Source organism: Carassius auratus, chromosome 42 (genome assembly GCF_003368295.1).
Source record: "Carassius auratus strain Wakin chromosome 42, ASM336829v1, whole genome shotgun sequence".
NCBI lineage: Eukaryota > Metazoa > Chordata > Actinopteri > Cypriniformes > Cyprinidae > Carassius > Carassius auratus.
The window spans coordinates 16,972,962-16,998,542 of NC_039284.1; the positions used below are offsets into that span (position 1 = coordinate 16,972,962).

Sequence of the window (25,581 nt, forward strand, 5' to 3'; positions counted from 1 at the left end):
CTATACTGGTTCTTGATGTCTGAGAGTGTCTAAATAGTACAGTAGTACATTTTTGTGTGTATTATTATTTTATTAATTCATTATATCTATTATAACGACACTTTGCTGGATTGTCAGTGCAAAACCTAAACATATAAATAAAAAGTTATTTGAGAAAAATCAGGCCAGCTCACAAGGCTTATCTCTGCAGATGATAACAACTAATATCTCAACATTGTATAACACCACACACATTTCTACAGAGAAAGATCTAACACAACAAGTCAAGGGTCAAGAGCGCAGCTAAAGCAAACATTGATCTCCATGATGGTGGCATCATTTTAACCAATAAAACATCAACATCTGATCCTCTGTAATTTTCAATAACAGCAGGTGTTCATCACTAATGTGCACTCATCATTTAATGAATCACTTAATTATCTTATTAACTTGTAACTTTTTTGGGACCTGGGATTTGACTTCAGACTCATTTGTGACTTGGAAGGAATGACTTGGTTCCTCCACTGATGAAATCAGCTGCTGAGTTTATGAGTGGAACAAGAATATGTCAGGACTTTTAGTCTTTGGCCCCTGGCCTACCCACCTCTGGTCAAAATAACCCAACCGCTCGGTCAGAACAACCCAACTGCTGGGTTGGTCCCTGTTTAACCCAGTGCTGGGTTACATTTAACCCAGCATTTTTTAGAGTCTACTTTTGATACGATCTTGGCAGGAAGTGGCTCATAATGACTATAAGCATTTCACTGAGACTGCAGTTTCTTTGTCCCTTTAGATGTAAATGCTTCAGGATTTCCTTTTTTCTTTTAACACCTTTATTTTCGAAGGCAGCCACATGCAGGTTCTCATTTCCGAACATGTTCACCCACCACTAGTTCAGGAAATAATAGAGCATTTCTTGCATATACTTGAGCATTACTTGCATCATATTAGTTTTCGCACTCTCAACATTACTGATATTTACAGAACTGACAACATAATAACACACTCACCTTTGCATAAACCAGCCATGTGCTGACGAACCTTCTCAGCTTCTCATTTGACTGCCAGTCTGGATGTTGTTGGAGGGTAACAGTGATCTTCTTAAACTCCTGATTCATCAGAGAATCTGCAGTTGTCTGTAGAAGTTTAAGAACCTTTTCCTGAGACGTCACACCATTGTCCTTTTTTCTTACCCACTCCATCCATGGCTTCTCCTCTGATGACAAAGATGCTCACCCGTCAGATCTGACACTTTATGCTCAAACAGCTCACAACTCCATACAATATGTATATATATATATATATATATATATATATATATATATATATATATATATATATATATATATATATACATACAAATAATAGTCATAGAGAGTTTGACTCCTAACCCTAAGGTTGTGGGTTTGAGTCTCGGGCCGAAAATACATTGACTGAGGTGCCCTTGAGCAAGGCACCGAACCCCCAACTGCTCCCCGGCAGTTTTGGATGGGTTAAATACAGAGCACGGATTCTGAGTATGGTTCGCCATTCTTGACTGTACTGTATGTCACATCACTATAGATCACAACTAAAATACAGTGAAAACAATGTATATGACTCTGATAATTGTTCATTTAATTAATCTGTTCTTGATTATTTTCTCAGAGTATTAGGGGAGGATTGGGGGAATTTTAGTGCCAAGTGACTGATGAGTGTGTGAATGTGTGAACAGTTGGTTTAGAAACCCACATTCATGTTAGATGGTATCTTGTAGTTAATCAGTCATGCTTGAGTTTGCTTCGTTTTCCTCCTGAAACTGTGTAGTGGTCAGGTGACATTGTGGTTGCATAGTTTTATCTGATACTTACTCAGCCTTACCTGGTATCTGGGGAAAAAAAACCCTTTCAACATTTAACCTTTTCTAGTTCAGGTCCCAGGGAGCAGTTTATAGGGTTGTTTAATTATCAGAATTGTACTGGTCAAGGTTTAAGGTTAGGCTGGTTAGAATGGTTTAGTTGACCTCTGCTGGTTGTAGGTGTAAACTACAAGCTTTGGCTGGAAAGAGCATCTTTCCACCCATTGAAAATTACATATGTACACCACTGTTCAAAAGTTTGGCATCAGTAAAATATTCAATGTGTTTGGAAGAAGTCTCTTTTACTCACCAAGGCTGTATTTATTTGATCAATAATACAAATAAACAGTACTATTGTCAAATACAGTTTAAAATGCCGGTTTTCTTTGTGAATCTATTTCAAAATATAATGTATTCCTGTGTTGCAATGCTGAATTTTCAGCATCATTACTCCAGTCTTCAGTGTCACATCATCCTTCAGAAATCATTCTACTGTTTTGCCGAAGAATAAGAAACATTTCTTATTATTATCAATGTTGAATTAAACAGTTAATAATTTTAAGGGGACCATGATATATTTTCTTTCAGGTTTCTTTGATGAATTGAACATTTTAAAACCGCATTTATTTAAAAAATAAATCTTTTGTAATATTATAAATGTCTTTATTGTCACTTTTGATAAATTGAATGCATCCTTGTTGAATAAAGGTATTCATTTCCTTAAAAAAAGTTTATAACTAATATAATTGACTTTTTTTTTCTTTCTTGCAAGTAACATTTAAATCTCAAATATTGCATCAGTTTGTTATAGTAAATGTTTTACAAGAGATTTTATAGGGGCTTATAAAAGCACAAAATTATATTTTTCTCTCTGCAAAGGCACACAAGAAGTGGCGTCACCAAATCAGGCATGCACTTGAAATGGTGTGATACTATATGCCAGTGATAGGCAGATATCTCGTGGTTAGCCACAAGAACCCTTCATTTATCATAGATCTGCAACTACGTCCAAATCTCAAACACATCTGTCATAATCACAGTGGACTGAATAATATTTATTCTGAAAGCAACATAGGCGACTTATGATGTATTATCATGACTTATCATGATTTTGTTGCAATGCTCTTATCTAAAAAATTTTTAGCAGTTATTGTTGGAAACATGAAGTTTTATTTAGACCTCACTGACAAGCAATGGATTAGTATGAAATAGATCTGGTAAAAAATAATATATATATAAATATTTTTTTTTTCTGTTGTTGAAAATCTATCCTCTCTGAATATTTGAATATCTTTTCATTTTATTTTGTTTAATTTTTTTTTACGTTTGATTTAACTTAAAAGAAAACACAGATAATTGATCATTTTATTCATAAATTTTATTTTATTGCTTATATGCTTTCACAGTAATCATTTATTCTCATTTAGAAATTCTCATTAGCTTGATCATGTACAAAAATGATCTCCTTTATGGGTGATTCTTGCCTGGAACAAACAAAAAAAAATGTTATTCAAAATCTCCCTATTTAAATAATGAACCCCCATATTACTGTGGGGAAAAAAAGGACATGATTATAAACTTTTGGAGTGGATAATTCTGTGTACCTACTTGCAGACATGAATTTTAGTACAGATGGTTTGTGGCCCATCATCGGTCATCAGCTCATCAATCAGATTGTGCAGATACTTCTGAACAAAGTGCTTGCACTGAACTCTCAACAACCTGACCTTCTCACAGGTGTCGTTCAGCTTGGTTTTGATTTCATCCTGAGGAAAATGATGGATTTAGTCAAAGCTGTTGTGAGATGCACGGTCAGTTCAATGCTGTGACATCAATCGTGACACTCACCGGCGTTGCGTTAGACGGGATTTTTTTTTTTACCAGCTTCATTATCAGTTTGCATATTTTGCACTCAAGAGATGACTGCTGTTCCATCATTTCATCATCAGCCTGAAAAACCTTACAATATGCAACAAACATGTCAGGCACAAGTCAATGATCTGGCGCCGCTTAAGGGTTTGTTAGGCTACATCAACCATATTATATCTGAAGAACAGGAGAAATTACAACTCCAAATACCACACATACTACAATTATTACAAAAAAAAAAAAAAAACACAGCACTGAGGCTTGTCATGAGGTTAGATGTGCATCAATCATTTGCATATGATCATTAATTTAAAGCATACACTTATTTAATAAAAACTATTGCCATTACCGAGATCTCTTCATCTTGGTCCTCAGCAGAGTCCACCTCACGAATCTCCCAATGAACTGCACAGACTACAAATAAACAGTAAATTATTGATTCAAGCAGTAAACAGATATCCTAACACAGAATACAAGTCGTTTTAGAACTGAATGAACGATTATTTTACCTGCATAAATGAGCATGCTGACAAGAAAGATGTTGCGGAGCATCTTAGCAGATGATCTCTAACCAGGTTGAAGATGAAACTCTCAGAACCTGATCTTCAGTGATCCTCAGAAGCCCACGGAGCTTTTTTTTATAGCCCTCTGCACTAACCACAAGTGAGCGTTTCTTTCCACCCACAAACCACAGATGTACTGACCATGTTTAACAAAACCATTCCGGGTAATTGTGAGTCATATTCTGATAAAACTCTAATATTCACTACTCTAACTTTGTAACCCCTTCAGAGCCTCTTCGAGTTGAAGATCAGCAGGAAGTGTAAAAGACTGTCCCAGACAAACCTGGTCAAAGGTGAAGAGAGGGTTCTCCCTGTACGCAGCGCTCAGATTCTCCCAACTCCAGCCAGGAACTAATGTAAAAACAGCACAGAAATGCTGGCACGGGAGACGATGTCTCCGCCAGTCCGTGCACATGAAGGCATCTCATCGTCTTTTCCAAAGTTCACCTTTTTTTTTTCCTGTGAAGATTGATTTTGAACATTGAAGACGTTCTCTCCAGCAGATGTTATGCCACTCACATTGAAGAGCAGTGATCTTGGTGCCTTTTCATAATGTGTTGAGCCATAATTCTTGGTCTGTATCCTGCATAACAAGGCACATATGTGCTGTATTTGCCAGAGCCACTTGAGCATTTGATATGCAATTCAACATACCCGTATGAAGGGAAAAAAGATTTTTAGTTAGTAAAGATAATGTTCAGTTTCCTAAGCGTTAAATGAATCTCACAAAAATGTATTATAGCTAATATATTGCTAATATTCCTTTATAGCTAATATAGTAAATTATACTGATTGCTATACATTATTCTAATAAATTATAAATTAGCAATCTCTCTCTATATAAATAACAATATTGTTTCACAAAACAAAAATGTTATCTTACACACACACACACGTTTGTTTTTGTGAAAAGTGGGTTCATCCCTTAGGTGTAATGGTTTTTATACTGTACAAACTGTATATTCTATCACCCTAAACCAACCCTACACCTAACCCTCACAGGAAATTTTGTGCACTTTTACTTTCTCAAAAAAAATCATTCTGTATGATTTATAAGCGTTTAGAGAGTTGTGTCCTGATATGTCACAAAAAGAAGAGCACACACACACACACAATATATATATATATATATATATATATATATATATATATATATATATATATATATATATATATATATATATATTAGTATACATAAAGTGAAGCTTAAAGTACACATATATAAATATTTAAATTTATTACTGTGATGATTTAATATTTTTTAAATAATAATAATAAAAATCTGTAATATTTTATAATGTTTTCTAATGTTACTATCCCAATAAAACCTAAAAGGCTTCACTTTTATTTGGCAAAATATATTATTCTATTTCTTTTTTTTAGGTTAATGTTAATCTTGGCAGGAAGTGGCTCATAATGACTATAAGCATTTCACTGAGACTGCAGTTTCTTTGTCCCTTTAGATGTAAATGCTTCAGGATTTCCTTTTGTCTTTTAACACCTTTATTTTCGAAGGCAGCCACATGCAGGTTCTCATTTCCGAACATGTTCACCCACCTCTAGTTCAAGAAATAATAGAGCATTACTTGCGTCATATTCGTTTTTTGCTCTCAACATTACTGATATTTACAGAACTGACATCATAATAACACACTCACCTCTGCATAAACCAGCCATGTGCTGACGAACCTTCTCAGCTTCTCATTTGACTGCCAGTCTGGATGTTGTTGGAGGGTAACATTGATCTTCTTAAACTCCTGATTCATCAGAGAATCTGCAGTCGTCTGTAGAAGTTTAAGAACCTCTTCCTGAGACTATCTATCTATCTTCAATTAATGTGACAAAAATTCACATGAAGCAAAATACAAATTATAATAAATTCAAAAGTCTGTGCAGGTGATGGACATCATCAAAACTTTGGGGTAAATTAATGTTTTTCAAGTCAGAGTGGAGGTCAAGGACCTGGAGGAGGGAAGAAAGCTGTGTTTTATAAAGACTTTCTGCTGATGGAGGAGCTGTTCATCAGGAACCAGGAGCAGATGAAACCCCTGGAGGAGAAACCGGAGGCAAGCACATTCATTATTGTGTATATATTGTTTTTATTTTGAATCCAAGAGCCATGATTTGGCCCGAAGAGGCATTATAGAATAAAAAATATTGAATGAAAGAGCTCTAGAATCTAGAAGCATATAAATCTAGATCAAAATCAAGCCCAGCCCTTAACATCATGTTTTGTTTGCAGGAGGAGAGATCTAAAGCGGATGATCTCATAGGGACGCCCATGTCTGTGGGAACTCAGGAGGAGATCATTGACGATAATCACGCCATTGTGTCGACATCAGTGGGCTCTGAAAATTATTTCAGCATTCAGTCGTTTGTAGATAAAGACCTTCCTGAGCCTGACTGCTCTGAATTACTGAACCACAAAGTTAGTAAAGTCTTTAAAATCCCTGAATAGACCTTAGGAAACGGAAAGATGAATAGACATGAATATTGACCCACTTGACTCTCATTAGACCAGGTCAGTTAGTAAGTTTACTGTGTTTATTTCTGGTGTGTGCTTCACATTGTAATTGAGTCAAAGTAGACTCGGTTGCCAGACACAAACTGTCTGAAGTCGCAAACATTGGTCTGAGAGTTTCCTTTGTTTTTAAAGTGCATATAATTGTGTTTAATAAAGGATGAAATGCATTACTTTGTTGACTAAAAGTAGATGTTCCCTTTGTGTGTTTCGACAGGTAGAACCGATCGTAAGATTGAGTTCCCACTGCCAGATGAAACGACTAAGAGCAGAGTCACACCAGATACACACCAGCAGGATGACGGTAGCAGATCGCGTGACTTTGGACGACCTCAAGATGAAGTTCATTTCACCTTTACTAATTGACAATTTGTATTTAGGTTTAAATAGGTCCACCAAACATTTTTATTTTAAAATGTTATTAATCCATCTTCATGCATTTCCAAACCTATGTGCATTAATTTTTTTCTGCAAACCATTAAAAAGAAGATATTTTGAAGATTGTTGGTAACCAAGTAGTTTTGGTTCCTACTGACCTGCATTTTTTTCCCCATACAATGGAAGTCAGTGGGAACCTGGTTGATTACCAACATTCTTCCTATTATCTTTTACCTTTAATTTTATGTTCCACCTAAGAAAAGAAAAAGTCATGCAAGTTTGGAATGAGATTAGGTTGAGAAATGATGGCATCATTTTCATTTTATGGGTTGACATTCTTCAGTGCCTAAAATATGTTCTCAACATGAACAAAGGCCATGAATGATTGTGAACAAATGTGTACATGTACTTCATTGTACTTAACAGATTTTATATATTTTTCTTCCAGGCCATTTGCACAGACTGATGGCTCTGAGGGAACGGAGAATGAAAGTTACTAATGAAGACTTTACTGAGTTTCTCTGAGCCCTCCCTGAATTCTCTGACAAATAAGACTTGAGATCTACCCATCATTGGTTAGGATTTGGATTAATATTTTGTGTTATGTTTCATATTTTCTACTGATGAATTTAAATTTCGATGGCCGAAAATTAATTATCATTTTGGGCCGAAATAGTTTTGGAGTGTAAAAATCATTGGCCGTACTATTATTGATGTTTAATAAGCACTTTTCCGATGGCGCATTTTGATGGTGTCATTGGTGTCTTGTTTCGTGCATACAACAAGGAAGCTACAACAGTTAAACATGTAATCTGTGTCGATGCAAGGCCTGATAATATAGATGTGTTTCAACTGCAGAAAGATGTCAATAAAACACCTTTTAATCAATTGTCACATGACATTTACATGAGGAAAGTGTTTTAATTTCCATAACTCTTTAGTTAACAAAAAAAGGGTAAATAATAATAAGAAAAATCATGCCTGAATAAATCCGTCACGAAGAAAAGTCTTCATTACAGCCACAGTTGAAATGTTTACAGGGTTATTCTGTTTTACACTGTAAATAATTACCCCAGGGTTACTAGGTAAAGAAATGATTGTCAAATTTAGAGATTTCACACTATGAATCATTAAAACCTGGATGAATGTTCGTATTTGCATATTTAGGGATAACTGATATGTTGAAAATGTTTCATAGCTCGTGAAAAAATGTAAAATTGAGGGAAAAAATAGGAAACCTGTATATTTTGTGTAACAAAAGAAGATACTTTGAATAATGTTGATAATTAAACAGGTGCTGGTTCACATTTTTATAGATTTCTTTTTCTTTTTCCAATGCTCAGTGGGGACCAGCAGCTATTTGGTTACCCAATTTCTTCATAAAAACTTTGTACAAAGTGTACACTAGTTAACGAAGCATGCATGCATTCAACAGGTTCTGTGTTGCTAAACAACTCACCGTGACTTGTTATGCTTTGGCATGCCTGTTTTGGTCTTTCAGTATAATCTTCTATTGTTAATATATAGTCTAAAACATTATACTTCAAATAACAAACAGGGTACAGCAATGAATTTGCTATTGCATCATCCTTACATATAACAAATAGCTGCAATGAGTATTTCTCATATAGGCATGTGTAGTTTGTATGCAGGAAATCACACTTTTTGTTTCGTTTCGAAGTTTTATAATAGTTTCATAGTTGGACAATCAAAACACTTAGGTCTTCAATATCACCAAGTTTAGTCTCCGCCTTATATATCAAATATACCATAGTGTAGCAGAACCATCACATAATTTAAAAAAGGAAATAAAACATAAGGATGTGAGATGTGAGAAGGACCGGACAAAAAGCCAGTTAACCAATTATATTAGCACTGCAAAAACACTCCACAGATCTCTCGTAATGTTCACTTTGGTCTACATCAAGTCTTTTTCATCAAGGTTTGGAAACTGAGTGGCCAGACATTTCACAAAAGACAACCGACACACACAAATACACAACTGAAAGAGTGAAGGGATCACATTGAAAGAAGAGCTGAAATAATGTTCCCTTTCAGAAACGGACACAGTAAACTGACACATGCCTCTTTTTCTTTGCAGCGTTCACTTTTGCAGTGCAGTTCAAAAATGGGACGACGAGATGACAATGTGAGTGGAAAAGCATTCATTTTCATTTCTATGGCACACACACTATTATCCAGATAAATACAGAAAATCTTTTAGAAATAGAGTTAAAATGTCCACTTGCGTTCTCCTCGTAACGATCAGGTGAGGAACAACTTTATTTAGAAAAACAATCGTGACAGTCACACGTGTGATTCCTAGATAATGCTCGTATTCAAAGGTGTAGTGAATTATGTTTTAGTAATCTCAGTCTAGAGTCACACTACACAAATAGAAATAGACATCTGCGTCAGTTCTGTTATAAACTGAACCGGACGTTTTAAAAAGGGTGCTTAAATTGCTGCATTTTACTTCTTGAAATAGCTTTTTCTTTCCTGTTCCTTCCTCCTCTTTTTCTTAAATCACTACAAGCATTGCAGCAGCAAATTAAAAACAAAACAAACGAAAGCAAAGGACATACTCTGTAAAGACAAATACAATCATAATTGCATTCCTTTATTTTGCAACAAACTCAAATTATTTGTCGTATTAGGGACAAAAATCAAAAAGGAAAGCTCGGGTTTGTCATTCGGTCGGGGTTAGAGGCGTGTGTTTCCGTATGTTGGGGAACGCAAGAGTTCACTCATCTTCATCCTCCTCTTCCTCCTCTCCGTCAGACAGAGTCGGACAAGCGGCAAGCTGCCGGTAACCGTCCAGCCACTTCTCCACCATTTGAGTGACAAGTGGGTGGTTCCGCCTCCTAGAGCTCTTCTGCATGGCCACCAAGACCCCGCCCTCAGTAACACAGCAGTCCATCCACTGCCTCAGCATCCGCTCCTGCTGCTCCTCAGTCCCCATCTGACGGACACACACAGAAACCAATCACAGAACACGTCAAGGTATATCAACAACAGCTCATAAACAGATTCCCAAATAAAAAAAATTATATATGAATTATGCCTGGTGTGCAAAATACAGTTTTTAGTTGTTTTCAAGGATAGTTTTGATGATGTGTACATGAAAACATTTAAAAAATGCAAAAGGGGGGGGGAAAAAAAAGGGCAAAAGAGAATATGTTGAACTTTTAGTATTTTCTAATACTTGAATGAATTGTTTGACATCAAAAAGTAGATAAGCCTTTTATTTGCTAATTAGGCAAGACACTATAAGCAATATCATTGTTTTGTTTTTTTATGCACTGGTCAATTTTGAGATTTTGGGCTATTTTGCTTCATAAATAGTAAAAAAAAACAAACATCCAGAATACATATTTAAGAGTTATTTTATTACACTTTATCCATTTGCCTCTGTAGATTTCAATTACAATCAGTGCTATTTTAGTTTCACTTGGGTACTATTATAGTTTTTATTAATATTCTGAATTACTCTTTATTTTTACATTTGAATTTTTACTAGTTTTGTTGTGCGTTTTTGTAATTTTTTGTAGTTTTTTTTGTGTCCATATCAATTTAGTTATTTTGTTATGTCAGTTTTAGTTATTTTAGTACATCAATTTAAACTGAATTAAAATAACAAATTTTAACCAACTAGTTTCAATTTAATTATTTTATATTTTATTTACTATATTATTATTATATTTTTTTTCAGTAAACATTTCAATTAATAGATTTTCTTTTTTATATGGTATTAGTTTAAATATAATATAATGAAAATATAATGAATATAAAAATTTATAAATATAATGAATATTTTCTCAAATGTCTTCTGAAATCTCTTTAACTTTACAGTTGATTTGTATCTATATTCGGAAGATTTTTAAAGAAGTGTTTTGTTTATATATACTCCTAAAAACATGGTGCAAATGTTTTTTTGTTTTTTTTTGGCTGTTGACAGAATTTTTTGATTTGACTATCAACAAAATTAAATAAGAATTTTGAACTTGGCTTAATCCAAGATTCAGATTTCGGTTTTATTAATGTTTGCAAATTAGTGCATATTTCAAAACAATATATTTTTTTAAAAACTTGTACCGGTAATTCAAAACCATTGTCTTAATGTATTGTGATTAATGAACTAGGAATTTTTTTAAATCCTATTCACTAGTAATGTTTTGCTTTGAATAATAAAAAAAAAGCTACAAAACAAACTAGCCTGCACAAAAAATAAAAAGCCTAAATCTTTTTGTATATTTTTTCACACGAAAAGTTCAGACCTAGTGCAAGCCTTAAACCCTCATATATATATATATATATATATATATATATATATATATATATATATATATATATATATATATATATATATATATATATATATATATACATACATACATACATACATACATACATATATATATATATATATATATATATATATATATATATACATACTCTACACAGTGCATTGATGTCAGCAGAGCTGTTCTCACCTCTTGTGCTGACAGAAAGTGAATGTGCAACAGCTTTCGTTCGCTGTCAACCAGCGGCAGGAAAGTGACCGTGACATCATCGTCTGTGTTCAAGTTGGCGCCCGCGCCTCGATTATCGTAGCCATCGTTCTCCATGGCAACCAAGGCGGAAAAGTGTCCGCGCGTGTAACCCAAGGCGATAGGGCTCTTCCAGCAGAAACTCTGCTCCCATAACAGAGGGAGGTACACACCTACAAGATAACAGCCGAAGCAAACAGTAATTACAGAAACTCTGTGTGACTGACCCCAAAAACCAACAGCGTGTTTGAAGTCAGCAGAGTGTTGACAGAGATATATGGATTGTTTCTACTGGCTGTTTCATCATTATAGTAGCAATAAACAGCCTGTCAGCCGCAGATATAATAGATCACACATTTCTTGGTCAACGTGGCCAAACAGCCCAGAGAATAATGCTAATGTGCATGCACTAATCATCACTGTGAAAACTGATCAAATGAATATAACTGCCAGATGTGTGCAGTGACAAGCTCTTTATAATTAGATCAACACATGGCCAAGTCAATTATTCCAGAGAGATTTGGCCATTTGTTGACTTTTTAGATTTAGATTTTTGGTAGCTGACAACTGCACCTATTTTTGTGATTTACAGAAGTCTAAAACAGCCTTGTCAATGGATAATACATATTTCCTGTTTCTTATATATATATATATATTTATTTATTTGAGTAAACCTTCCTTGTATAAAGACCTTATGTATAAATATATGAATATATAAATTATATACAAATATACAAATTTTTATATATATATAATTTGTTTTTCTTTCACAGCAGAAGAGCAGCATTTACTTAAAACTGTAATATTGTATATCATAACAATTCAAAATACTTGTTTTCTTTTGGATTATATTTCCAAATATAATTCATTCCTTTGATGTTAATGCAGAATTTTCAGCCTCATTACTCCAGTCTTCAGTGTCAGTGATCTTTCAGAAATCATTCTAATAAGGTGATTTGCTGCTCAAGAAACTTTTTTTTCTATAATGCTGAAAACACTAGTCACTTAATATGTTTATGAAAACAGTGATACACTCAGGATTCTTTGATGACTAAAAAGTTCAAAAGAGCGCATATATATATATATATATATATATATATATATATATATATATATATATATAAAACTTACTGACTTTTAAACAATAGTGTTTATATTTATATCTATATAGACTGTGATCATAGCCCAATCTGTCCTTATGTAACTATCTCCACACTAGCGTAGCACCTTTAAACACGGCTTACCCTGAAAGCGCGTGTATCCCAGCGTCTCTCCTCTGAAGCTCTTGTAATATTTCACACCGTACACTATGATAGGCCTCCGAAGGATGTGTGCCAAGACAAACACGTGTGTCTGCTCTAAACTCGCACCCGGCTGCAGAAAGAATACAAGAATACAGAGACAGAGAGAGACAGAGAGAGAGAGAGAGAGAGTAAGAGAGTAAAAGAACCGCAATAAAATGTTAAAATGACTGCTTTGTTTTTCTCGGGAAACCTCAATGTTGTGTTTCCCAAACTCATCTGAATATTTCATTAGGAAAAAATTTACAATTCAACATGAAACCGCATATGCAACTCATTTTACTGTCGTAATTTGACATTTTAACACATTGATATTCAATGATTTATTAAATGCAGCCAAAAAAGGGAAACTTGTTTAGAGCTGGGGTGAGTTGTCTCATCTTGATGAAAGCTTTTGAAGATAAACATTTAGTTCCTTTCAAAAAACATGCCCTGATGAATCGTTCACAGTAAGACAAATGTGTACTCTGAAAGTAAATATGGTCAGTGTTGACTTAAAGCACAATGAATCTCAAAATCGAACAGTATGGGAGCAGTATGGAAACAACGAATGGAAACAATGTGGGATGTGTGTCTGCTTGTGTGTTTCTGTATGAGTCAGCTGCAGGTATCTCAGTCAGTAGGTGGTGAAATATTCATCTTTTCTCATCTGGTTGCTTACCTGACTAGCTAATGACAGTATAAAGGCCCAGTCCTCCTGCCACTGCTCCTCCCGCAGAGAGAAATGCAAACCAAAGCTCTGGGAATACCAGGACTCCCACTCTTTCCAGCGAGTGTAGAACCTGGAAAACACACGCATTATATCTGTGATAAAACCCACAGATGCAATTACACCCATGTTAAGCCAACTGCAAATAAACAAGGATTACAAGAAAGACTAAACTTGCTCAAGAAAACGTGTGCTGCAGGGTTTCTGCAGGTCTGAAAAAGGTTTTAAAAATGTCTTAATTCACCCTTCCTCGAATTAAGGCCTAAAAAGGTCCAGATATTTAAGCATCCTTAAATTAAGATACATTTGCTTGAGATGCAAATTAAACACATCAAGTCTTATTTTCTTTGTTCTTGTTTGAATTATAAACTCACTTTATTTTGATGATGTCTTTTTGCTTCTCAAGTAAATGTGTCTTGATTTAAGTATCTTCACTTATGAAGAACATCACTTTTGTTCGCAGTGTGATCAGAAGGTGTAGTGAGCTTTTCAAGCCATATGGTTTATTTTTGTAAAATGAATGAAAAATGAATGAGATCTTTTAGAAGTTGTATTTTCAAACTTTGAAGCGTTGCTAATACAAGAGATTTCTGGGTAGTTAACATGAACCAGGGTTATTACAGGTAACTAAAACCCTTAAAGCTTTTATTATATGCAATAAAACAAGCTTCAACTGAGAGAGAGAGAGAAAAAAAAAAAGCGCGAGAGAAAGATCATTTTTTTCCCCCCCAGGTATTTGCTAAGGAAACAATTGTCATTTTCATTTAGTTAAGAGTTCATGTACTAAATGGAAATAATAATGAATAAAAACAATAAAAAAAACATGCAAAACCCTAATTACTAATACTTGTACCAAAATTTAAATAAATGAAAAAATAAACATGACATGATGTAAACCCAGCCTTACCAGTGAGAGCAGTCGTGTAAGCTGTCGTTGAGGCTTTTTCTCAGGACAGAGTCTTTGTCGTAAATTCCCCACGTGGCTTGTAACACTGAATCTAGAAGGCAATCTCCAGCGGTTCGGTTCCACAGAGCATACAGCCGACTGTCCAGACGCGTGCCCAGCTCCAGAGACCAGTTAATAATGGGAGACTCCTCTTCCAGCTCTGAACACCAGAATAAATCAGTTTCTCAACACGTTTCTTTGCACATCCCGTGATACATTCTGCTAGCTGCACGCTGCTCTTCAGGGATGCAACCCAAATAGACCAGCTAAGACTCCCATATCTTTTGATGTTGATTAAATACAGGTTTACTTGCAAACAAGGCCAACGTTGTGCTGGCCACAGTTTACAGTCAAAACATCTATAGTCCTTAAGTAAAACTAGTTGAGGAGCTCATTTGTACTGCCCAGTATTTTCTGGTTTAAAGTACAAAATAAATGCTAAAAAAGTTACTTCACCTTTTTGTACATCTCGATCCAGGACCTCATCAAACAGTTTTTCTTGAACATTTGGGGGAAGGTCTTCAATATCTGCAAAAGATAAAAGAAAATGAAAATCTCTGCATTGAAAACCCTACGGTCTGTTAAATGGGACATATTATGGATTTCTTTTCCACATTTACAGAGTTTTCATTTCAAGGCATAGATCATGTCATATTGCAGGTCACTTTTTACAGAAATACATTTCATGCCCTATTTATTAATTGTTCTTACTTTCTATTGTTATTATAGTTAAATAAAACCATAGAACGTTTTTTTACTTGTAATAAAATAAACTTTAACCGAAATAAATGAAAAAACAAAATTATATATATACAGGTCCTTCTCAAAAAAATTGCATTTTGTGATAAAAGTTCATTATTTTCCATAATGTAATGATAAAAATTAAAATTTCATATATTTTAGATTCATTGCACACCAACTGAAATATTTCAGGTCTTTTATTGTTTTAATACTGATGATTTTGGCATACAGCTCATGAAAACCCAAAATTCCTATCTAAAAAAATTAGCATATTTCATCCGACCAATAAAAGAAAAGTGTTTTTAATACAAAAAAGTAAACATTCAAATAATGATGTTCAGTTATGCACTCAATACTTGGTCGGGAATCCTTTTGCAGAAATGACTGCTTCATTGCGGCGTGGCATGCAGGGAATCAGCCTGTGGCACTGCTGAGGTGTTATGGAGGCCCAGGATGCTTCGATAGCGGCCTTAAGCTCATCCAGAGTGTTGGGTCTTGCGTCTCTCAACTTTCTCTTCACAATATCCCACAGATTCTCTATGCGGTTCAGGTCAGGAGAGTTGGCAGGCCAATTGAGCACAGTAATACCATGGTCAGTAAGCCATTTACCAGTGGTTTTGGCACTGTGAGCAGGTGCCAGGTCGTACTGAAAAACGAAATCTTCATCTCCATAAAGCTTTTCAGCAGATGGAAGCATGAAAGGCTCCAAAATCTCCTGATAACTAGCTGCATTGACCCTGCCCTTGATAAAACAGAGTGGACCAACACCAGCAGCTGACATGGCACCCCAGACCATCACTGACTGTAGGTACTTGACACTGGACTTCAGGTATTTTGGCATTTCCTTCTCCCCAGTCTTCCTCCAGACTCTGGCACCTTGATTTCCGAATGACATGCAAAATTAGCTTTCATCTGAAAAAAGTACTTTGGACCACTGAGCAACAGTCCAGTGCTGCTTCTCTGTAGCCCATTTCCTGCACACGCCTGTGCACGGTGGCTCTGGATGTTTCTACTCCAGACTCAGTTCACTGCTTCTGCAGGTCCCCCAAGGTCTGGAATCGGTCCTTCTCCACAATCTTCCTCAGGGTCCGGTCACCTCTTCTCGATGTGTAGGGTTTTTTGCCACACTTTTTCCTTCCCACAGACTTCCCACTGAGGTGCCTTGATACAGCACTCTGGGAACAGCCTTTCTTTCTGTGTCTTACCCTCTCGCTTGAGGGTGTCAATGATGGCCTTCTGGACAGCAGTCAGGTCGGCCGTCTTACCCATGATTGTGGTTTTGAGTAATGAACCAGGCTGGGAGTTTTTAAAAGCCTCGGGAATCTTTTGCACGTGTTTAGAGTTAATTAGTTGATTCAGATGATTAGGTTAATAGCTCCTTTAGAGAACCTTTTCATGATATGCTAATTTTTTGAGATAGGAATTTTGGGTTTTCATGAGCTGTATGCCAAAATCATCAGTATTAAAACAATAAAAGACCTGAAATATTTCAGTTGGTGTGCAATGAATCTAAAATATATGAATACTTTCATCTGTTATATCCCTTAATGATTCAAAACTAAATGACAGTGTTTTTGTTAACAAGAAACCTTGATTAACATTATAAATGGATTGTGAGATAAAAGTTTTATTTTATTTTATCTTATTTGAAAGATAAGATATTTATACACTCACCTAAAGGATTATTAGGAACACCATATTAATACTGTGTTTGACTACCTTTCACCTTCAGAACTGCTTTAATTCTACGTGGCAGTGATTCAACAAGGTGCTGAAAGCATTCTTTAGAAATGTTGGCCCATATTGATAGGATACCATCTTGCAGCTGATGGAGATTTGTGGGATGCACATCAAGGGCACAAAGCTCCCGTTCTACCACATCCCAAAGATGCTCTATTGGGTTGAGATCTGGTGACTGTAGAGACCATTTGACTAGAGTGAACTCATTGTCATGTTCAAGAAACCAATCTGAAATGATTCGAGCTTTGTGACATGGTGCATTATCCTGCTGGAAGTAGCCATCAGAGGATGGGTGCATGGTGGTCATAAAGGGATGGACTTGGTCAGAAACAATGCTCAGGTAGGCCGTGACATTTAAACGATGCCCAATTGGCACTAAGGGGCCTAAAGTGTGCCAAGAAAACATCCCCCACACCATTACACCACCACCAGCAGCCTGCACAGTGGAAACAAGGCATGATGGATCCCTGTTCTCATTCTGTTTACGCCAAATTCTGACTCTACAATCTGAATGTCTCAACAGAAATCATCAGAGACTCATCAGACCAGCAACATTTTTCCAGTCTTCAACTGTCCAATTTTGGTGAGCTTGTGCAAATTGTAGCCTCTTTTTCCTATTTGTAGTGGAGATGAGTGGTACCCGGTGGGGTCTTCTGCTGTTGTAGCCCATCCGCCTCAAGGTTGTGTGTGTTGTGGCTTCACAAATGCTTTGATGCATACCTTGGTTGTATCGAGTGGTTATTTCAGTCAAAGTTGTTCTTCTATCAGCTTGAATCAGTCGTCCCATTCTTTTCTGACCTCTAGCATCATGTGTTCCTGTAGCTCAATTGGTAGAGCACTGCTCTAGCAAGCAAGCGCAAGGTTGGGGGTTCGATTCCCCGGGAACACATGATATGTAAAAATTGATAGCCTGAATGCACTGTAAGTTGCTTTGGATAAAAGTGTCTGCAAATTTAAATTTTTTAAATTTAATTTAATTAAAAATTTAAATTTAGCATCAACAAGACATTTTCGCCCACAGGACTGCCGCATACTGGATGTTTTCCCCTTTTCACACCATTCTTTGTAAACCCTAGAAATGGCTGTGTGTGAAAATCCCAGTAACTGAGCAGATTGTGAAATACTCATCAGACCGGCCCGTCTGGCACCAACAACAATGCCACTCTCAAAAATTGCTTAAATCACCTTTCTTTCCCATTCTGACATTCAGTTTGGAGTTCAGGAGATTGTCTTGACCGGGATCACACCCCTAAATGCATTGAAGCAACTGCCTTGTGATTGGTTGATTAGATAATTTGCATTAATGAGAAATTGAACAGGTGTTCCTAATAATCCTTTAGGTGAGTGTATCTTATCTATATTTTAACATACATATCTATATTTATATTTCTTTATTTACCCTGCTTAAAATACGACAGTCAGATAGGTCTTTGTGGTTTGTGGCCAGACATAAGATTCTGTGGCAGAAGGGAATTTTTTTGTCTATAGAAATGAAAATGATGAGTGATCACCTGCTGGTAATGTGAAGGTGACGAGGTCAGTAAAGAAGTAACAGGGAAACTCTCCTTTACGTCTGTGAAGTGCTGCTGCCACCTCTCTGCGGATCTGTTCTGTTAACTCAGGACACACCAGAGCCGGTATACACTTGGCTGTCTGCTGAGACACCTGAAATACATTCACAAGCAGATGATAATTGAACAATATCACATAGTGAGACACATAGTGAGAGATTTATGCGTGTAAAAGTTTGACCTCCGTGAGCAACACAGCAAGCATGTCCTGTCTTTGGAAGCGGATGGCCAGATGCACCAGAGTAAAACCAGCGTCAAACGCAGACGGACGGTTGAGAATCCGCACCTCGTCCGCGGTCAGCTGACGTGCAATATCACCACCGGATGACTTGTACGCCTCCACAGCAGCCAGATCCCCTTCCACAACACCTGAAGAAATGATGCCTTACATATGAGTGGGTTGACTTCCTCTCTTTCATAACTCTTTGCATTTGCAGTTTCAATTTCAGATTCAATGCCTATCAGACCTAGAGTAGCCATAGGCATTTTCCAGAAAACACTGATAATGCTCTAGAGATGAATGATTTCATACTCTGATGCAGGAAAGCAGATCTCTAAAAGAAGTGTTCCCTAGTAGCAGAGCATGTGAGACTAAATCTGTCGGTTTGCATCCAAAACAGGTGCATGCAAACGTTCTCCCAGCGGCTTAGTGATGAAAATAAAGGTTTGAAACCAGCTGATATCAAAAGATTCAGCTTTGAATTTCACCTTTCACATCACCGTAAATTCCAATTCCAATCAAATAGTGATTTGTACTCAAGTAACACTTAATAACCCTTTACAGTAAGGTTAACAAACATTAACTAACAACAGCATCAGTTAATCTTTTGTTTAATGCTAATTTCACTACTTTCAAAAACTGTATCTGTTAACATTAATGAATTAACATAGACAATCAAAGACTATTAAATGCTGTAGTGATGCATTGTTAGTTTTAATGTTAGCTAATGCATTAATGTTAAGAAATCAGATCTTGTTGTAAAGTGTTACCACAATGTCAATGCACTGGATATTTAAAAACATTTGTATTTATTTTGATCTAGATGTAGGTACATGTGCACTACCATTTAAAAGTTTGGATGTTTAATTGCTTCTTGAGAGAAATGAATAGTTTTATTCAGCGAGGACGTTAATATTACAAAAGATTTAAAAATAAATGCTGTTCTTTTGAATTTTCTATTCATATAAGAATCCTGAATAAATGGTATTATGGTTTCCTCACAAACATTAAGCAGAAAAAAATTTTAACAATGAAAATCATCATATTAGAATGAATTCTAAAGGTTATGTGAAACTGAAGACTGGAGAAATGATGCTGAAAATTCAGCTTTGCATCACAGGACTAAATTGCATTTAAAAATATATTAAACTGTAATTATATTTGACAATATTACTATTTTTATCATATTTCTGATCAAATAAACGTAGGTTTGGTGAGCAAAAGAGACTTCTTTATATAAAAAAAAAAAAAACATCTTACCGACCCCAAACTTTTGAACGGTCGCGCATGAAGCAAAAAATTGAATATATAAAATGTAAATGTATCTGAGCATGCTCTCAGTTAATGTGATGAACTACACTGTGCTACCAACTACATACATCCACTAAAAATCACCAGAACACCAGCTGACGAAAAGACATTAAGGGAAAATGATGTGAAGTTAGTGAAGAGAAAAGCTCCTGCAGCATCTGAGTGCAGATACACTCAATCTAATGCAATGACATTTTCAAAATGCATTTTAAGTGTCCAAATACGTTTTGGGGAAACTTTATCTAGCACTAATGGGGTTCATTTCTCACCAGCGCAGGCGTTCAGGAAGAGCCAGTCGCTTCTCCGCATCCTGTTCCGGATCTGTTTGAGTTTTTTAAAGTCCGCCTCCTGCTCGTTATCGCTGCCCACCGCTCCCGACGCCAGCTCGATCTTCACCTCCGCCTGCCCTTTACACGTGGGTGGAGAGAGTTTCCTCTGTCTGCTCCTGCTCACCCCCCCTCCCCCCGCTGTCCTCAGCTTATCCCGCTCCTGCTCGTTCACTATCGACGGGGACGTGGTGCTCTCCGCCTCCGAATCCTGCTGAGGCGCCTCGGGCGAACCGCTGGGTTTGGGGTGGTCACAAACCACACACCTCAGACTCTTTGGCCAGTTCTCATAAGTGCAAACCGAGCACGGCCAACGCTGCGCGTGCATGTTGAGCCGATTCCGGTCGTTATACTCCTCACATGGGTCCGAGGTGATCGGGGAAGGTCTGGACTCCGAGTCCGATGTCTGTGGGGCTTCAGACGGACTGAGCGGGCCGTGTTGGGAGCCCTGCTGCCTCTGACTGAGGCACTGTGTGCAGCGGATTGCACGGGGCCAGTTCAGATAGGTGCACATTTGGCAGGACCATTTGCTGCTGGTCTCTGGCAGCTCATCGGCGATTCGGACCCGAGGCCGGGCGCTGGAGTCAGGGCAGATGAGCTGTGTGCTGCAGAGCTGCGGGTCCAGGCTGGAGCTGCTCTTGAAGGGTTCCTCTGTGATGATGGGTGCGTTGTGCCTTTGGGCCCGACACATGGTGCATTTGATGGCGGACGGCCAGTTCTCGTAGGTGCAGTACTCGCAGCTCCACTTCAAGCCCAAATCTGTCATCCTCGCTCACGCAAGGCACCGCAGCTGATGGACCCCCCTCCCTCCCTCCAGGCGGCCGTTTCTTCGTTCTTCACCTGCTTTCACTCGCTCACGTTCACAGCGCCTCCAGTTTCTCCTGCAGTAGTCACAGACACACAAAGTTTAGTTTGACAATAGAAATGATGTTGATATACAAGTCTCAGGGTGTAATTACTCTAAAGTATTACAATTTTCTTACAAATATATAAAAATAAACGTAATGCGTTCTAAAAAAATAACACTGGAGTCAGTACTTTTTTTTTTTGTTAAGAAATTTACATTTTAAATTTTCAGCTCGGATCCATTAGATTGATCAAAAGTGACAGTGAATATTTTTACATTGTTACAAAAAATATAGATATTTTCACAAAAAATAGCATGTGATCAATATAATGGCACACACACATTGCATCAGGGTTTCCACAAAAATATTAAGCAACACAGCTGTTTTCAATGATAATCAGAGAAGTTTCAAGCACAGCAAATCAGCATATTAGAATGATAATGAATAAGGAATAAATTACATTTTAAAACATATACACATAGAAGAGAGTCATTTTAAACTCTTATAATATTTCACAATAATTCAAATCTTTTTACTTTAATTGTACAGACCCCAAACTTCAAATTAAAACATTGATTGAATTTAAGAACACTATTTGGCTGGTCCACATTTGCTAAAATGTCCTACTGTACAAGTTACTTTCAATTTAATACAACAATTTTTCTGAAGTAACACAAAAATATAGTATATGAATATGGTGATCTATTAAATATCATAGAAAATATAAAAAATAGCATTAAATTACCAACTGATATCACTGTACTGTACTACAGTTTCCTTTTTTGGCTGACTTTGACTATTTAAAGTTATCTTAATTAAACTGATGACAGGATGCATAGGGTTGACAAAAAGAAACATAACTTTTAAATCAGCATAAATCATCATTTGTGAACGACCTTAATCTTTCCATTTGCTTCTGTGGTAAAAAAGCACAATACATGAATTCTGAAAGGCTTTTTAAAGCAGAAGTTGTTCAGGACTCTGGATTATTCCTGACAGGTGGGCAAACGACAGAGATGAAACCAGCTCACTGGGGCAAACGGTCACATCCTTTGACCTACATTCCTACACTCTTATTTGGTTATTGGACTAGATTTTGGTCCAATTTGGTTCAACATTTGTTTAAAAAAAAGAGACCATTTTTTTCACACTGGCCTAGATTTTCCTGACTGTGGTGGTAACCTAATAAAGAGATATTATGAAGACGGTAATAGTGGTACTGAATGATTAACGTATATATGTATTTGATAAAATAAATAAATAAATAAATAATAATAATGCAATTTAAAATATTTGTTTTCTCTTTCAATATAATGTATTGCTGCGATGCAAAGCTGAATTTTCAGCATCATCATTACTCCAGTATTCGTGTCAATCATCATTCAATCATTCTAATATGCTGATTTATTATCAATATTGGAAAAAGTTTTGCTGTTTAATATTTTTTTTTTGGAACCTGTGATACTTTTTTCTGGATTCTTTGATGAACAACAACAACAACAAAAAAACTTTTATTCAACAGACATCTTTGGTAATACAACTGTTTCTAACACTGATAATAAAACAGCATATTAGAATGATTGAATTATGATTTCTGAATGACTATAGACTGAAGTAATAATGATGGTGAAAATTCAGCTTTGCATCACAGCAATAAATTATATTTTAAAGTATGTATATATGTATGTGTGTGTGTGTGTGTGTGTGTATATATACACATACAATACTACTATAGTTTTTATATTTCACATTTTATATCCAAAATTTAGGCAATATAGGTGTTTCCTTTTGAAAGTAGGTTAAATTTTTTGAAGGGTCATGATCTGTCAGATTAGATAAGGAGCTGTCAAGCTGCTGGACGAGCCTCTGACAACGCAAAAATGCCGTTTCGTTATCTTCAGTTGGTTTTGACACATACCTCTTCTTGCACGACTGGAAACCTGGCTTTAATGGTGAGAGGAGTTTTTCTATAACGGGCGCTGGAAATGGAATGCGAGACTCATTTCCGCCGCTACAGTGTGTAAAGTTCAAATGTATACAGCTCAAATGTATCCAGCACAAACTCTGCACTGACACACTGTAAACACTCTCGGCTCGCTTCGGAATTCAACACCAAGGTGTCGATTTTACCCGAACAACAACAACGCCATAAAAGAGCTCCGGTTTGTATCTGCACCGTAAATAAACACATACAGCCACTTCAGCTCAAGACCGTGCACTGTCCATTGACATTTTCACTTCCTTAAAATAAAAATAATTATAAATAAATACATAGATCTATATTTTATCAAAAATAAAAATATACGCAAGCATTTTAGGAAACTCAAAAAAAAAGGTGCATTAATTTGCACTGTTGAATATAATGTTACAGTGATCCCCCCCCTCCTCCCACAGAAATCTCAAGGCCCTTACCTGTCTTTGCCCTCCACACTTCAGTCTGCAAACACTAACGTTACTGCTCCCGAGTTCGCCCTTCTGCAAACCGAGCTTCTGTCGCTCTGGTCCTACCGAAACCCAATCCGATCGGGTCCAAATCCAGCTCAGCACCGACAATCTACCGCGACAGCAGCGCGATTCTGCGGCCGAACTCCCATGTTATTTCTCTCCCTTCCTCTAAAACCCCAAGCACCACCGCGATCTTCGGATCAAAGAGGGTTTTAGTGGGTTTTAAACACAGGAATTCCCATTTCTGTTGCCGATGTGACTGGCTTTAATGGCGGCGGCACAGGAGCGGGGGGTAAACCAAAATAAACCAACTCCGGAGATACTGGTAGGAGGGATATCACCTGGATCAGCGGGCACATATGATTGGCTCTCGCTCCGTAAACACCGTGGAATCCAATGAGGGCGCATTTCTTTCGTTAAAGAGCTTCACGACATACTTCCTTCACGAGTAATAACAATCAGGAAACCGTAGCTCTCGGTCCGCCATGTTGGCTCTAAGAATATCAGGGATGGAATATTAGGTTTCACTCTGGAGTGGAGCCAAAATGGAGTGTGTTTCGTGTGTTCGGCTCCACAGCCAAGTCTAGGGGGATGATGTCATCGGTACAGAAAGCTCTACCGCAGCAGCATCTGCAGTGACATAAGGGCAGTTTTTCAATGAAAACAAAACTAAAAGAGTTGACATTGTAGCCCCAGGGCCGTTAGATTGTTCTGTGTGTGTCAAAACAATAAATGAAAGGCCCAGTGGGTGGTTTTAGCTGAACAGTTATTAATTTCTCTAGTAGACTCTTTTATTTTTTATTTCTTTAAATAATGTATTCGTGTTTTTGAAGTGAAGACTGCATTAGAAAAGAAATTAACTAATTTAAAAAGTTTAATTTCTTCGTACATTTTTAATATCTTCTGATTCTTTTTTTCCATAACATTTCTTTAGTGAACATTGAGTCCCTTATAATTTAGGGTTAGTTTAGTCATGATCGGTGAAAATACATCCTTTCGTCAGCTGATTGATTATCTTTTATCGATCGATTAATCAGAACAGATGAATGAATATTTTTAGCGCAACTTTGTCGCCATCCAGTGGTTTCATAAACTAACCATATTTATTCTTATTACATTTATTATATATTATGTATGAATATCCACGTGGCTCTGATTGGCTGATTACACGGTCAGAGCGATAAAGCCCGCCCATAAAGTTTGTTTTTAATAGGTGAGTCTCGAAACAAGTAAATTTATGCTGCACCTTCCACCATCAATACTCACCTGTGCCGTGTTTAAATTTAAAATTAAATTAGTGTTTACCAAGGATTAAGTGTTTAATGATGCGAAACTAATAATAATAATAATAATAATAATAATAATAATACAAAGGTTAATGTCAGTAAGCAATAGTAATAATAATAATAATAATAATAATAATAATAATAATAATAAAAGCAAAATATTCTTGTTGTATTATTTCGGTTATTTTATTTAGTGTTGAAATGTCACATGTTATGCATACATTTGGTGATATTTTGATATTTTGGCTATAAAACAATAATATAAAACAACAAATAATATTAATAGCAATATTAAAGATAATTTTAATATTTATTGTGTAAAGTGCCTTTAAATGTTCAAATATTGAATATTATCAGGTGATACCAACCCTGTACCATGGTTCTGCACAGTATTTTTTGTAAAGAGAAAGAGAGAGAGAGAAAAGTCTATTTTGAGAGAG

The 25,581-nt window shown here is 36.4% G+C and overlaps 2 protein-coding genes and 1 long non-coding RNA gene across 3 annotated transcripts in view; 1 reads left to right on the forward strand and 2 right to left on the reverse strand.

Moving 5' to 3' along the window:
* Positions 1–4,969, forward strand: part of LOC113060904 (uncharacterized) — a 36,941-nt gene extending 31,972 nt beyond the window's left edge. The window contains exon 5 of the long non-coding RNA XR_003278308.1: positions 4,478–4,969. This is a non-coding gene — a long non-coding RNA (uncharacterized LOC113060904). The remainder of the gene's footprint in view (positions 1–4,477) is intronic.
* On the reverse strand, positions 3,180–4,294 carry LOC113060898 (antimicrobial peptide NK-lysin-like). Its single transcript, XM_026230157.1, has 5 exons — positions 4,195–4,294; positions 4,035–4,099; positions 3,665–3,775; positions 3,425–3,582; positions 3,180–3,300 (listed from the first exon to the last, which is right to left on the reverse strand). Exons 1-5 carry the CDS (start codon positions 4,235–4,237, stop codon positions 3,240–3,242), a joined length of 438 nt encoding a protein of 145 aa, XP_026085942.1. The 5' UTR covers positions 4,238–4,294; the 3' UTR covers positions 3,180–3,239.
* Positions 4,970–8,815: 3,846 nt separating the features above from the next.
* Positions 8,816–24,322, reverse strand: LOC113060905 (ubiquitin thioesterase zranb1-B-like). Its single transcript, XM_026230164.1, has 10 exons — positions 23,823–24,322; positions 20,506–21,443; positions 18,887–19,074; positions 18,646–18,799; positions 15,110–15,181; positions 14,615–14,813; positions 13,660–13,780; positions 12,942–13,071; positions 11,641–11,870; positions 8,816–10,109 (listed from the first exon to the last, which is right to left on the reverse strand). The coding sequence occupies exons 2-10, from the start codon at positions 21,326–21,328 to the stop codon at positions 9,891–9,893; spliced, it is 2,136 nt and encodes a 711-aa protein (XP_026085949.1). The 5' UTR covers positions 21,329–21,443; positions 23,823–24,322; the 3' UTR covers positions 8,816–9,890.
* Positions 24,323–25,581: the final 1,259 nt, after the last annotated feature.

Excerpts from the sequence above, each read along its gene's own strand:
- LOC113060898 (XM_026230157.1), bottom strand. The coding sequence starts at position 4,237 with ATGCTCCGCAACATCTTTCTTGTCAGCATGCTCATTTATGCAG. Across the intron at positions 3,776-4,034 it reads ACCAAGATGAAGAGATCTCG|GTTTTTCAGGCTGATGATGA; the intron begins GTAATGGCAATA and ends GCATATTGTAAG. Across the intron at positions 3,301-3,424 it reads ACTAAAATTCATGTCTGCAA|GCAAGAATCACCCATAAAGG; the intron begins GTAGGTACACAG and ends TGTTTGTTCCAG.
- LOC113060905 (XM_026230164.1), bottom strand. The coding sequence starts at position 21,328 with ATGACAGATTTGGGCTTGAAGTGGAGCTGCGAGTACTGCACCTACGAG. Across the intron at positions 18,800-18,886 it reads TTGCTGTGTTGCTCACGGAG|GTGTCTCAGCAGACAGCCAA; the intron begins GTCAAACTTTTA and ends AATGTATTTCAG. Across the intron at positions 14,814-15,109 it reads GGATCGAGATGTACAAAAAG|AGCTGGAAGAGGAGTCTCCC; the intron begins GTGAAGTAACTT and ends TCTGGTGTTCAG.